Genomic DNA, 15,029 nt, shown 5'->3' with positions numbered 1-15,029 from the left:
TTTCTTATAATTCTCAGATCCAGGTGTGTGTCTCAGTTCCGCATCTATAGCTTGTTGTTTCTGTGTTTTTATCTTCATTTTCAACACTTTACCCTAGTTTTAACAATTCAATTCACAAAAGGGGGCAAACAAATCCACCACCTTGAATCTAATCAGTATTCAATCCTTATCCTTGTTGGTTTGTGACCAAATCTATTGGATCCCATCCCTCTTTTGAATGTAGTGGTCCCTAAGTAAAATATTAGCGGTTTTCATCCTTCTTGTGGTGGAAACCCTAATATTTTTCACTAAAACTTGGAAACCCTAGTATTTCAGTAAACTTGGAAACCCTGGTATTTTAGTAAACTTGAAAAAATCTTACCTATCAATTTATGAAAGAGAAGAATGTTTGGAAATGGAAATGGATTCTTTTATAGTTCATGATATCCAACGATCTGTATATCAGTCTACAATAAGTGATATAGGACTATCCTATACGCCTTACGGTAGACACCAAACTATGCTACGAATGAGATGTACATACCTTAACCTTCTTGTATAAATTGTCTATTTTCAATCCCTTTAAATTTTCAAGATTTTTTAGAATTGATATGTCAAAAATCTTGTTACAATTGATAAACCTACTTTGTAATTAATTGTTTTTAATGTATATTTTTTTCTCTATAATTTAAATTTACTGAAACAAGAGAGGCAGTATAGAGTCAGCTCTTTGAAATTGGAGTTGCTTATTTTCTTTTGAAATAATAAATTATGAAGACCACCTTTTAAAAATTGTTGTTGTAGATTTTCCTTTAACAAAAATATTATTTATTTTATTATAGCAAGAACTTTTTCTTACTCAAACCTTAATTTGCTTTTAACGTTAAGATTCACATAATCAATTTTGCTGTTTTGGTGCCTCAAACCAGGCGTGGTTTAGGACGGTTAAGAGAAAACACATTATTTAATAATATTTCAATCAAATATTTTCTACTCCTAATTTTATAAGAATTGTTTAAACTAGGGTGAACTAGGTATTAGGCTAAATATAGAGCTATTAAAATTTTAAAATAAATTATTATATTTTGAAGGTCATACCAAGTTCCAGCCAATTATCCACATTTTCCACTGTTCATTAGCATAGTGTGCTAAGGCCATGGTTCCCTAGAAAAAGGCTTCAATAAAATTTTGAACAGATGGAAAAAATCGGATTGATTTGTAGGTAAACAGGTTTGCCACTCCATAAAAATTTCAAATTCTTACACACACTTCTTTACTGATATACTACATGTGTTCTCATTTTAATCAGTATTGCTTAACAGATCAGATGTTACAAACTTTAAGCTTTCTTCACATTCATCAAAATGTCCTAATAAAAGTCACACTGGAAATTTTGAAGAAATTTTCAATTATTCCCATTTCTATAGGCGTTTCAAATATTTTATTGAACCATGCACCATGCAAAATAGGAGTGGTTGTCCCCTCCATGGAACAACGTCCTTAGTAATGGATCATACTCACAACTATGCTTCTCCTCCATCCTTACTTACAGTATTGACCTATTTTTCTTCACCATTTCTGTTCTCTATGCCCTCTCCTTCCCTTACATACTACGCTTTCTCTTCCCCTTACAGCGATGCTCTTATTCTTGAACCTGGCTCTGTTTGTATTGTTTGGTCACTTGGGATTGCTTGCCTTTGTGTGTCTGTCCCGCACTTTTGGTATGTTCCATTTTGCCTTTTCCTCTTCCTGATGATGGATTGACGAGTGCAATCCGAAAAGCTGATACAAAAAAACACAGGATTTTCCAGAAACTTTTGCACACATATATACTTCAAGATATTCATATCAAAAGCCTAATATCAATGTCATATGGTGACCTGAAAAAACACCAGGCAAACAAAAAAAGAGTAAGTGTCCACCCAAAAGACATGGGATAGAAATACAATACAAGTAAGATCTCCAAGTTAAAAAGATAGACTCATTCAACATGTCATCAGAAGTAGAATGTCCTTTGTACCTCAACACTATGGCTGTATTATAATGCATATAACAACTGCTCCTCTGTAGTGCTAGCTACATAGCTCACAGTCCCCCATGAAAGACCACAGAAAGCCTGCCCCAAAACCAGTTTTCTTCAGAAAACATCAAAAACGTTTGGTTTAAGTTCATAAGTTCAAATGAAAGGTTGGTTAGAATGCTTACCATATATAATGCTTTCTAGTAGACATGACTTTCTTTTGGAAAATTCTCTCTACAACAATGCATTTTAGTTGCAGTACAAAATTGAATCCAATGTTTCCTAGAAGCAAAGTAACCACTGCTTTTGGAGCACAATATAAGAGCATATCCCTTTTTGTTCATGAAATATCTCTAGAATATGATGGCTGTTGAATAAGAGAGAACCAGAGCATCATAAGTTTTGTTAAAAAGCAATCTGAAGATGTATTTAACAGATAATCTATAATTAAAAAGATGCAAAGAGCTCCAGAGGAACTTGTGTTTACATTGAATTTGAGAATTTAGTGACAACTTTTGGTTTTGGGTAGCAGGTCTTCCTCTTGGAATCTTGCACCTAAACTCATTAAACCTTTTTCTGTTTTGCTTCTGTCGAGCATTTCCACCTCTGCCATAAAAACTGAATAAACAGGCCGGTGATCAGAGAACTTTGATTCTCCACGGACATAAGAGAGTTGCCTTAAGCCTTTACCATACCAAAGTATACGATCACACCTGCAGAACAAACAATGATTAGAAGCATAAATAAATATAAATCGAATGTTCAAATCTTAAGCTGAAATGGTAACATATCTGAGCAATTAACTTATTTTCATGGTTGTAGTCCATCCAAACTAAAAGACGATAATCGACCAAGAAAACAAGGTTGGCATGTTGATGTGGAAGCAATCCCTATGTTTGAGAACTTTTTGGGCCTCTAAATTCAACCTTCGCTATCTGTAGATCCCCTTTCTGTTCAAATAAATATGCTCGAAGCAAATAGTTAGATGTTATTCTACAAGTCATAAAGCATTTAATGGCTTACACTGCTACTTAGGGGTCATTTGTGATCTTTGTTATAAGATTTCACATAAACGTACAAAGAATAATACCATCTCCAATTCTGTAATTGATGTAACCATCCTCTTTATGGCTGGGTCCCCCACTCTTCCACAAGTTTCCTATCTTCTAATTGTGTTGAATTTTGGTTTGTAACAGCCTGTTGTGGCAGCTGTTGATCTTTTTGAGGTGGCTTTTCCATTCATAGCTACTCAGCCTGTGGGTTTCATTAGGAATTTTGTTCATTTGGTGTTGTTTTTCTTTTCAGAATGTGACAAGCGATCTAGGAATGTTAGAAGGTCAGAGGTATTAGACTTGGTGATGGTGCTGAGTATTGTTTTCTTTCAACGATTCTGAGGTGTGCTATACTGTGCATTCAGTTTTGTATCTGTTTTTTATCATAAATAAAGGAAACAATGGCTTATCTTTTGCTTGGTGTAACCTGAACATGTTTTCTTCCACATTTAATTTCTGCATCTCATCTTGATACTGTTTATAGTCTTGAGTATGATTGCAAGAACAGAGTGTTCTGTTGGAGTTGATGTGTGTGGTAGAGTATATGTTTTCTTGAGGCTAACTTGCAGGAGCAGAGGCTTATCTTCATCAATTTTGGTATCAAAGCAGTCTGTGATGGCCTAGAAAGGAGTTTATATGAATTGGAGGAGGAGGGGCAGATGGAATGCAGGCCTTCCAAGAAATGTTGATGAATGGCTTAGGAGGTTAGAAGTCATTGAAGCCGCATTACATCTGGATGAGTCTAAAGAGGAACTGGAGAACCTGAGAAATGCTGCTAGGGCAGTATACCCTTCGGAGAGGCTGATTGAAGCCATGGCCAGACAAGGCTCCAAGAAAGGGTGAACTCAACCCAAATTTATTCTTAGACTAGGTCTAGGAGTTGTAGAAGTACTTCAAGATGGAAGTTATGGAGGAGGATGATCCTAAAAGAGTACAAATTGTAGCATCTAAATTGAAGTTGCATTTAGCTCTATGGTGGGAGAACATGCAGAGTTTGAGAAGAAGACAAGGAAAGAAAAAAATCAGACTATGGCCTAAGATTGTGAAACATCTATGAGCTTGATTGTTACCTTCTGATTACCAGAAAAAATTATTTAAAGAATTTCAAAACTTAAAGAAAATGGATCAGTCGGAGCAGGGTTATACTGAGCAATTTATGAGGCTTTAAATTTGGATGGATATACAATAGAGTGAAGGGAAAGTTGCAGCCTGATATGTGAATGGTCTTAAGTTTCAACTTCAAGATGAACTGGGCTTGGTGAAAGTACCTATTATGGATGAGACTTATGAATATGCCTTAAAGGCACAGGAGAAATTGAACTAGAAAAGCAAAATGGTGAGTAAAAGAGTTGATAGCAACTAGAGCAGAGGATAAAATTCATAAAACCTATCATGAGTGAAGAGCCAAGAATGTGAAAGTTGACAACAGAAGAAGAGGAGGCTTCAAAGGTAGGGAAAGAGAAGATAGAGAAACAGAACAACCTCAAGAGATAGGAAGCTTTGAGATGCTCGATATGTAGTGAAACCCACAAGGCTATAGACTACCATTAAAATCCCAAGCAGGTAATGGTAGCCTAGAAAGAAGAAAGAAAGCCCTTGACCACAAAAGTTGAAGGAGAGATAGGAGAAAACCTCATCCTAAGAACCTTGATATTTGAGAACAAAGAGGCTCCAAAAGATGTTTGGAAGAGGAAGAACCATCTTTAGAACAAAATGCAGGTGGAAGGACAAAGTGTGCAAGGTGATTGTTAATGGTGGCTCTACCAAAAGTCTAGTGAGTACAAAAATGGTGAGCAAACTATAGCTTGCTTGCATTGCAAAATCTAATACTTACAAAAGTTCGTGGTTGAAGAAGGATCATAGTGTACTTGTAGATAAATATTGTCTTCTTGCTTTCAAAATTGGTCCTTATGAGAATGTAGTGCTATGCGAGGTAGTGCCAATGGGTGCATGTGATTTTCTATTGGGAAGACCTTGGCACTATGATTGGAAAGTAATATATCATGGTTAGGAAGAACACTTATTGGGTACATATGAAAGGACACCTCCTAAAACAATGGAAAGAGGAAAGATCATTTGATATGGCAGTTTTGTCTCGTCTAGCAAAAGTCATATTTGAGCTTGCAGAGAAAAACAAAATTCTAGATAAGCCAAGAAGTAAGCTGAAGGCATGCTTTGAAACCAAAAGTGCAAATGACTTGAAGAGTGCAGTACAACAAAGAATTGCTGAGAATGAAGTACAGCTACAATGAGAGACAACCAGCAAGGTTAAAAGCACACGCCAAGAGATAGATGCTGATTTGAAGGAAACATTAGAAGAACTTGCTAGCAATTCTCATCGGATGGAGAGGGCTAGAACCATGGGAGTGTGAGCAAGATAAGAGAAAATACCTCAAGAATGTCATCAAGAGTTTGGTCAAAGGTGACAACCTAACTCAATCTGAGAGCAGTTTTACAAAGCATGATTGGAACAAGGAATAAAGTTCTAGGTGTGTGTGTGGTAGTAGCAGCAATTATTTGGTCAGCTCCATGCCAAAAACTTCACCTAGCTTTGCCTGCCAAACCAGATGGTGGATTCGACACCAAACTTGTGACCTTGGAAGTGCATAGGTTGAAAATTTTTGTGGTGACCCATATTGTGCCAAGAAATCCCAAGTGAATATTTTGAAGACATGACTACTAGAAGCCCTGCACCCTCATACTGGTGGCAATGAAATTCAATAGGAAGTTTACCAAATTCAGTTCTTCTAATCCGTGAGGTTCAAAAAAAAAATCAAGGTGGGGAGGATGTTGTAACCACCCTCTTTATGGCAGGGCCTCCCACTCTTCTGCCAGTTTCCTATCTTTAAACTGTGTTGAATTTTGGTTTGTAATGAATTGTCGTGGTAGCTGTTGTGGTCTTAGTAGCTAACCGGTCTTTGGGTTTCAGTAGGAGTTTTGTTGGTTTGGTGTAGTTTTCCTTTTCAGGATGTGACAAGTGATCTAGGAATAATAGAAGGTCAGAGCTATTAGAGCTGGTGATGAATCTGAGCAGTGATATTGTTTTCATTCGGTGTTTCCGAGGCTTGTTATACTGTGTGTTCAGTTCTGCATTTGTTCCTGATCATGGCTAAAGGAAATGGTGCCATCGTTTTTTGCTTGATATAACCTGAACATGTTTTCTTCCACATTTAATTTCTGCACCTTGTCTTGTTAATGTTTATAGTCTGATTATGAATCACACGAATAGAATCTTCAATTGGAGTTGATGTACAAGGTAGAGTATATGTTTTCTTGATGCTAAATTGCAGGAGCAGAGGCTTATCTGCATCATTTATAGTACAATACTGTGCAGTAGATTATATTGGCCTTACCATGCTGGTGTACGTCTTTTTCTTCTTGATCTAATCTTTTCTCCCACATAGTGTTCTGAATTTCTGCAGTACTTGTAAGTAGGAGGGAAATATATTTTTCCTTCATTCCACCCTTTAAATATGCGTCCCGCTTTCTTCTCAATTCGAAGCTGCCATGAAAATCCCAGATTAGATTAAGTATTTGATTCTAAAGAAAAACATATTTTCAAGATTCAGTCAAACTACTTGAAATTCATTCACTGAAATTTAATGTCTTATATGGAGATTATGTACCTACCTGATCTTTCTCTAACAAAGCTTCCCAGTCATTTTTTTCCATCAGTTTTTTACTGTCATCATAATGAAGTGCAAGACGATAATTCAAATCCCCAAGCCAAATAATTTGACTGCCAAATAAAATTACAAGGTCAAATTAGAAAATCAACGTCCCTTAGAAAGCCAATGCAATGCATTGTAGAGGATATTCTGAAGGTTTCTTGTTCTTCTTTTTTCATTGAACTTGTTTTGAATATCATAGCTTACTCTAGTGATTCATCTCTTTGTTCCTAGATGTTACCTTGCAGAATGATATATTATAACAACAAAACATAAAAAGCCAAATATTCTCCGGGTTCTATTGATGCATTATAGAGAATAAAATTGCACAATTGAGACTTACTCATGCTCCAAAATGCTTTCTGGAATTTTCTGTGCCAGAATGTTGTCATATTGTTGAAAGCGTGTCTTCTGTATGATCTCTGTGACATCAAAATTCCTCCTTATCTCATCACCTCCCTTCTCCCCTGATGTTAAATGAGTGCAAACAAAGCAGAAACTTGTCTGATGGATTAACATGCTGATGGAAATGGAACCCTGTATTCATGAACAATGTCCAATTGTCCATTCTTCTTAGTTACACGAAAATATAAATAACTTTCTTGTGCAAGATAATGCCATTAGATAACCTTTCCTAGAAGTTAAACGGAATGATAGAGATGTATAGATAAAACTTACATATCTCTTCGTAATGCTGCTCTGTGTAGGATTTTGATAACAATTACAGTAAATAACAGACCTACCCTTCATTTTTGGTTTGAAAAATCACCTTTATTTATAATCTAATGGCATTCAACTGTATGGGATACAAACTAAGAAACTGAAGCAATGGAATATGCATGCTTATGAGAGTAGAAACAGCTTTAATATATTTTACCTTGTTTCCAAGGTATCCCATTAGGCCACGACCAACACAAGAGACTTTTAAATCTCGTACATGCTGTCTCAGATCAGTTCGCACCCAAACACAGAGGAAAATGCCAACCATCTGCTTGCTAGCAGCCAAATAATAATTTGGTTGACTTGAATCGATTCTGTAATTCATCTCATCGGAATCATATCTATCTGATGGGGAAGTAAATGGCATTGGAGAGTGAAGAACACTACATGGTGAATCTCGTCCACTCGAATTCGTATGCACTTCAGAATCCCCAAAATCAGAACAGACACTATAAAGTGTGTCTGATGAACATGTTGATCCATCCTGGCTACTAGGTGATAACCTGCTGCTACTTTGATTTATATTCCTGTTCAATGTTTGGCGAATGAGGGATAGCCATTTGACTGCAGGGCCATTGTCTTCTACACCCAAGACATTTCCTGCATTTAATGGCACAATTTCCTGAAACCTGGAAACATAAAGTGAGGTCCCTTAGTAAAGCATGTCCAGAACAAGAAAGGATCCTGAAAATCAACACTCGTTTTTTTATAATTTGCTATTGCCTGTTTTTACTCTTTTGTTCCATCTTTACACTATTAAGTATTATCACTATAATGGCATTACAATTTCAAGTAAAACTACCCCTGGATACAGTCATATGGTGTTTACAAGGTGCCAAAGGTGATACCTATAGAAGAAAATCAGATGCAAAATCACACTATGCTTACAGTTGTGGACAACTCACTCAAAATTATCTAACATCTTACTTTCTTTTTCAAAACTAGACAATGTATCTTTTGTTCTCCTGAAAATCCCATACGTGCATAATATGATTATGTTTATGCGGTGAGTAGGGTATACTGATCCTTTTTCCCTTCTTCAGAAGTGTGTATCATGTTTTTCTTTGTGGATGAACCCCCATGATGGAATGGATGAAGCCAAAGAAGATCCATTTATCCAATTCAAAGTTGAATATGTGAAGGATCTGGAAGATAAGTGGGGCAGAAGATTGGTGGCTTGTATGACGGTCAAGGAATTTGTTTTACCGAATCCAAGACCAAGGCCAAAAGGAACATACCATCTCCTGTGAGTGAACATCGAAAAGACATACCTCCAAAAAAAAGGTTTAAAAACCTAAGTTTCCAGGATTTTGGTGGTAAATCTTCATCAGTTAATAACAATAGGACACGTTGCTTCCATGCAAGGGTTTGGTGCTGCAGGGAAGCATTTCACAGAAATCTTGAAGCCCATGATTAGGCACCCAACAACTCTCAAGTGGCTAGCAACACCTGGTAGTTGTTTACAGATGGAGATAGATGGTGGTGGTTGTTGGAAACAATTCCTATTCTAAGATGAATTGGTAGCCAGCTTGTTTAGGTCACTGCCATGTGAGGCACAAATTTGGTCTGAGAACTCCCATGTGGAAACCCAAGAACTAATTGTTTTCCATATATATATAATATATATATATATATATTGATCAAATTTTATACTTGTGGGGCTGGATCTCATGACAAATCTCAGTTGTAAACACAAACTTGCCAATCCACCTACGCTCATGGTACCTCATTTAAAAGACAAGAACTTTGCAATTTCACATGACAAATTTTCAGTGCCATGATTTTGGCCTTTGAAATTCAGATTTTGGTGGTTTTTATCTCTGACTTTTTGACTTTGATGTCTGCACATAATAAACCAAGTGTCCAGTTTACTACCCTGGCCGCTAGAGACAATCAGCTACCTTCCCTATACATAAATCTCTAGTAGGTGAATACATACTTGTAACTCAGATGACCCAGGAACACTACACATTGCAGGAGTAATCACCCTACCCCTGCAAATTCACAATACTCCCACCTCTGCCCACCCAGAAGAATTTATCTATGAAGCTAAGCACTATTGACTACAAAAAGAACGAATAATGTCTATGCTGTTATCTTCGTAGAACTGAATTAATGCAATGAGGAAATTTTGTCTGTACCCCAAAACATATATGTCTGCTGAAGCGGATGATGCGTGCAACCATTCATCCAATTCGAGGCCTTTGAAGGGTGCTTTGCCCCCAACATTCCATGTCCCCGCAAATACCCTGCAGCCAAGAGAGCTTGAAGTTACCTTATTGTTGTCATGTGGCAAGAAAAATGATCTGAAACAATAATCAGTCTCAAATTCTAGTTTTTGTTATAGTTTTTATACCGAGGGTGGCCTCATAGCTTATCATCAATTCAATTCAATGGCTAACATACCTTAAATTTTGATCATCTGTGGTCTGATATATATATGGCTCCGGCCTTAGCCCTGCGCCATATTCAGTTTTGTTTGACAATTTCTCTGTACATTTGACAAAAACAGTAAGAATTACAATTCAGTATGTAAAGCATGCAGCATCAACTAATTGCAGACTTTTTGAAGGATATTTCGAATAAAATCCCAATAAATATTTTCTTATACATTGTTATAGCTTATAACACGTCAAATTACCAGGCATGGAAAGTTAGAATACCACTGACAATCTAATAGACAAAGAAAAGCAGACATGGCTGAAAACAAATTGAAACATGCTGATGCCAAATTACAGAAACATGTTCAGAATATTGAAATGCCCATTCAACATTGAGATTATTTTGACTATTCATAATTAAATTGTTTTCTGATCCAAAATACAAGAAACAAGTTATAATTTCTTTCAATCGCATGTCCTGAATATATTCTATCATTAGATAAGCAACACTACATTCAAACATTTATTCAACAATGGCTATCCAGAGGAGTAAACTGAATCATTATATTGAAAATGGGTGCCATGGGTGCCCATTTCTGTTAATGGATATGGAACTACCTTTAAAAATGCTATCAGCATGGAATTCATCTGGTTTCGTCTTTATATTCAGCCATTTTCTTACCACCAATCTAGGCCCCCAATACTGCACAAACATGAAACAAAAAACTCATTAAACAACATAACGACCCATTAGTATGTTTCAGTATTGAGTTGGGGGGAAAGAGTTTACCCCTGCAAAGTTCTTCTCCTTGGAATCTTTCATTGCTATTCTGCTTTGTGAATGGAATGCAGCAACTACTGTGGGTTTGAAGAATTCAGGCCCCTGCTTCTATTTTATTTATACAGATTTCTAAATGCCAGAGGTACTGTTAACAGAGAATGAAAGCAATATGCACTTTTTCTTCGTTGGATCGGCTCTAATGGACAGTTCAATACAGATTGTATAGAATATTTTGGAAACATAGACAATGATCTTATCGAACGATTCAAACCGTGTAGGGACAATCCATCTTTCTCGGAAATGGCGTTTAACGGGTTGTTTTGTATATGCTTCGTGAATTCACTGAGGGTGGGTCCTCTTGATGTTCTTTCATATGAAACCTACAATTTAGATATTTTAAGATTTTATATATTTTCACAAAATTTTAGAAGAAATCAACGTATTATTTTTCAATGTACATAGGCAGACAATTATTTTATTTAAAGGGATCATTTTCTAAGTGTCTAGTGTTAGATTTTCCTTAAATCCTATTTTTGCCAACATAAAATATAACTCCGTACTCTAGAATTTTGTCAAGAGTACTCCGCATGAACATCTCTTTTGAAAAGAAGGTACAATTTCTTCAACTCCTCTAGAAACTTATTATTTCTTATTTAAGAGACACTACATATATATAAATATATAAAAATAATTTTGAATAGAGTTTGAGTGGAATCAAAATTTGTTGGTTCTAATTAGATACATTGTAGTAGTCCGAACATTGTGAAAAAGGAGATTTTAAATCGTGATGGTGATAAGGGCACATTTTTGTCTTGTCCTTAGGCAGTGATCTTTTGGAGGGGTTAAATGGGAAAAAGTCAGACAAAATGAGGGCACCATGATCAAGTCCCCTTCTCTTGTGTTGTGGGTTCCAAATGCTCAGCAAATGGCTTTCAAGGAAGGCAATAAATTGTGGCAAAGTTGTTAAAAGGTGAGAAAATCCACAATCCTTTGTCCCATTCCTTGGATCCTATGGTGGATGATGAAAGCATCTTCCTCTAGATTACTAACTCTATTTTTTAAAGCTCTTCCTCAAGGCTTAAAAATACTCTGATAAGAAAGCTCCTCGGCTCTTGTCGATGTTGCACTTAAAGGAAATCATAATCAAAAGACCAAGTAGGGATTTTTGTGATGACAAAAGTTTTATTCTTGATTGTGTTTTCATTCCACAAGGACTATGTTTGGGCTCTTGTTGATGGACTTGGGTTTCTTCATAAAACATGATTCTTCTCAAGAATGAAAACCAAGGTTTGATCTTGAGAAAGATTACATTAACATGGTTTGAACCTAGGTTTAGATTCCTCAACCACTAGAATATTGGGAAACAAGAAATTATGCTTGGACTATCCAAATCATTTTGTTAACTCATAGCTTTCAATATGATCACAAAAACTAGAAAGTATTTATTTTATACCAAATTCTATGTGAAAGTGTAAGTGAACACAGATCTTCCATTTTCTTCCCACTTGTCTCCGAATATATGGTAGTTGGGTTCACAAATCGAGTATGAAAATAGACAAAGATGTTTCATCTTTTGTCCACTTATCTTCTAAATATGGTAGTTACGTTCACAACTTGAGTATGAATTCTTTCCTCTAGTTCCCCAAATCATTCACAAGATAGGCAATTTCACTAGGTTTTGTTTGACCAAAAAGAGGAAAGACGTGGTTTGGAAAAAGAAAGACCAAAATGTTCAAAGATCTCCCAACAAGAGAAAAAGTGGTCCCAAGTGAAGAAATTGAAAATAGAGAAGTTGGTTGTGTACCTCAAAGGGAGGCTAAGGATGCAACTTTGTCAAAGTTGACCCCTCTTATATAGGGAACCTCATCCTTTAACTGAAAAAGTAAAGATATGGGTTGATCCTAAAGTTTAAAACAGTTCTGCCTTTCATGATCCTAAGTACCCATATAAGGAGATTACATAATCAAGAAGTTTGAGCAAGGACAGTAGGAAGGGAGAAGGGTTGTAAGAAGCTCCATTGGCTCCATGTATTAAATGAAGAGAAATCAACCCTAAAGGGCTATGCAAATCATTAATTGCTTGCCCTCCTCTATATTTAAGGTAACAAAAAGTAAAGAGGAAACAAGACCTAAGGTAGATATGAGAATAAACTTATTCTTTTTTGTATGAGTCTATGGAGAAATTTCTTCCTTGTTCCCTAATTCATCTAGAAAGTTAAATGGTGTTCCTTCCTCTCTCTATTTTGAAGAATATTGGAGCTTCTTCTAGAAAAGTTTATCATTTAGCATATAATATTTTTGCGAATCATATTTTCTAAAATCATAAGCAAATTCATTAGCAAAAAATGACAATATGAATAAATTTTAAAAAATTTATTATAAAATTTTTTCTTTCTAAAATAGACATATATTCACTACAAAAATTATTAGCGTGTACTAAGATTTCCTAAGATTGCATACCATTTTTTTAGTAGACTTCATTTAAAATAGTTAGTCATATTATTAATCTTTAAACCATGAAAAAATCAACAATATGGACAAATTTATTTTATTTAAAGTTTAATATAGGGAGCTATCCTCATAATGATAGGACTTAAAAAATAAAAATATGGACAAATTTCAAGAAGATTACCAATTTTTTTTTAATTGGTTATATTTTCCACAAGAATTATTGCCTTGGACTAAGATTCACCCATATCTTTTTTGGTGAGGATTCTTAAAGTTATCATGGGTAATATTCTATATAAGAATGCTTCAAATGTTTACTTTAAATACAACAAACTTTAATTTGCATGAAAAAAATCTATTTTTTATAATTTTTTACCTCATTACTTTACACTCATTGTTTAAAAATGAATTATATTCATTATAGTTTATAGACGATGCAAGTTAGATTGTATAATAAAATCATCCTATTCAATTGATAATAACTAGACAATTATCAAATTTAGACCTTCATGCTCACACTCCTCAACATTGCCGAGAAATGTGAAAAGCATTAAGACCATGGAAGGTGCTTGATGGTCTAAATATAAAGAAATCAAGTGTCTCCAAGGTTTCAAATTATCATTAACAAAGTTCAAGATCATAAATAGTGAAGGTTATTAACCAAAAAGATGCCACACTCTTAATAAAGGTGGTAACATCTATAAAATTAATCTTTTCTATGAATCTTTATATGTTATTCACGTTCTTAAGATAAACTCCTTAAATGTTGTTGTCATTGCCAAACTTTAATCTCAATTGTATCATTTGTTTCCAATGTTCAACATACAATGAAATATTCTTGTTCACCCTTGTGAGTGATCATCTCTTCTATCTTATTAGTACTCAGCTTTTTCTTTTCTTTTCAATTATGACATGTCATCAAAAAGTTGATTTATACTGATGGTATGGTTCTTGATTAGGCCATCCACTAAGGCTCAAATTCTCTAGAGATATAATTAGACCAAACTCAACCCTTGCGTGATTTTGATGGATTGATAAGGCTCAAATTCTCTAGAGATATAATTAGACCAAACTCAACCCTTACGTGATTTTGATGGATTGATTTAGATGTGTACTCCTTATAATGTTGTAGTCTATCATATAAATAAAGTTCCAAAAATACTAATAAACCCAATTCAACTCCTAAATAACTATGATAAATTAATTTAGATATATACTATCCTATAATATTATAATCCACAATTAAAAAATATCTATATAAGTGGATTAATTCCATTAAAAAATAGCCAAAATAAATTTTCATACTCCCTGAATCCTTATTCAACGTGTTATTCGAGCCAATTACAAGTTCAAAACACAGGCCACAAAACACATACTGAATCCAAATTTCCTTTTTTATAAACCCAAATTTGATCTGTAAACAACTTCTACTTCTTTTCAGTTTACTAACATTTTTTTCTTTTTCTACGATCCAGGATCGATTCTCACCGGCGCCGGCCTTTCATTTTCTGAAATTTACCCAAAGTTGAGATCCGTGTGGATTTTTTCAATGCTCCACATTTCTTGGGCATTTGTTTTTTTCGTTAGCGCGGGAAAGAAAGACTAGCTACCGACTAATCCCGGTAGATACTTCCGATGACCGTGTCTTCCGGGAACAGCAGCGATTTGTTTTCTCACCCGGAGTCGTCCTGCATCTCCTTTAGGCCTCACCACACAATCCGACTCAAATAACGAAAGAGAGCGGGGCTTTGTAGAAAGCATCTTGATTAGATGAGAAGATCTAGCAGTTGTGCATTCTAACTTTGCACTTCTCAAAATTTTATAATTACTATCTTGACAATTGGAACGCGTTCAACTCCCCTGTCCTAAACATTTCTTTATGAACGTTTCGTTCATCCGTATGTAATGGACGGGGCTACAAGTTTATGTGGAGTCAAAAATTTATTTCTATGATTAAGGGAGAAGACCTAACAATTGAGCA

At 35.3% G+C, this 15,029-nt stretch overlaps 1 protein-coding gene across 1 annotated transcript; it reads right to left on the bottom strand.

Annotated features, from left to right (window-relative positions):
• Positions 1–1,364: 1,364 nt before the first annotated feature.
• Positions 1,365–10,887, bottom strand: LOC131075739 (type I inositol polyphosphate 5-phosphatase 4). The gene is made up of 12 exons (XM_058012618.2): positions 10,611–10,887; positions 10,439–10,523; positions 9,846–9,930; positions 9,581–9,688; positions 7,597–8,068; positions 7,063–7,256; positions 6,682–6,790; positions 6,405–6,553; positions 2,487–2,712; positions 2,185–2,366; positions 2,000–2,095; positions 1,365–1,859 (listed from the first exon to the last, which is right to left on the bottom strand). The coding sequence occupies exons 1-9, from the start codon at positions 10,641–10,643 to the stop codon at positions 2,502–2,504; spliced, it is 1,446 nt and encodes a 481-aa protein (XP_057868601.2). The 5' UTR covers positions 10,644–10,887; the 3' UTR covers positions 1,365–1,859; positions 2,000–2,095; positions 2,185–2,366; positions 2,487–2,501.
• Between the last annotated feature and the right edge of the window lie 4,142 nt (positions 10,888–15,029).

This window comes from Cryptomeria japonica, chromosome 1 (assembly GCF_030272615.1).
Source record: "Cryptomeria japonica chromosome 1, Sugi_1.0, whole genome shotgun sequence".
NCBI lineage: Eukaryota > Viridiplantae > Streptophyta > Pinopsida > Cupressales > Cupressaceae > Cryptomeria > Cryptomeria japonica.
This window is presented reverse-complemented; position numbering and strand designations above follow the sequence as displayed.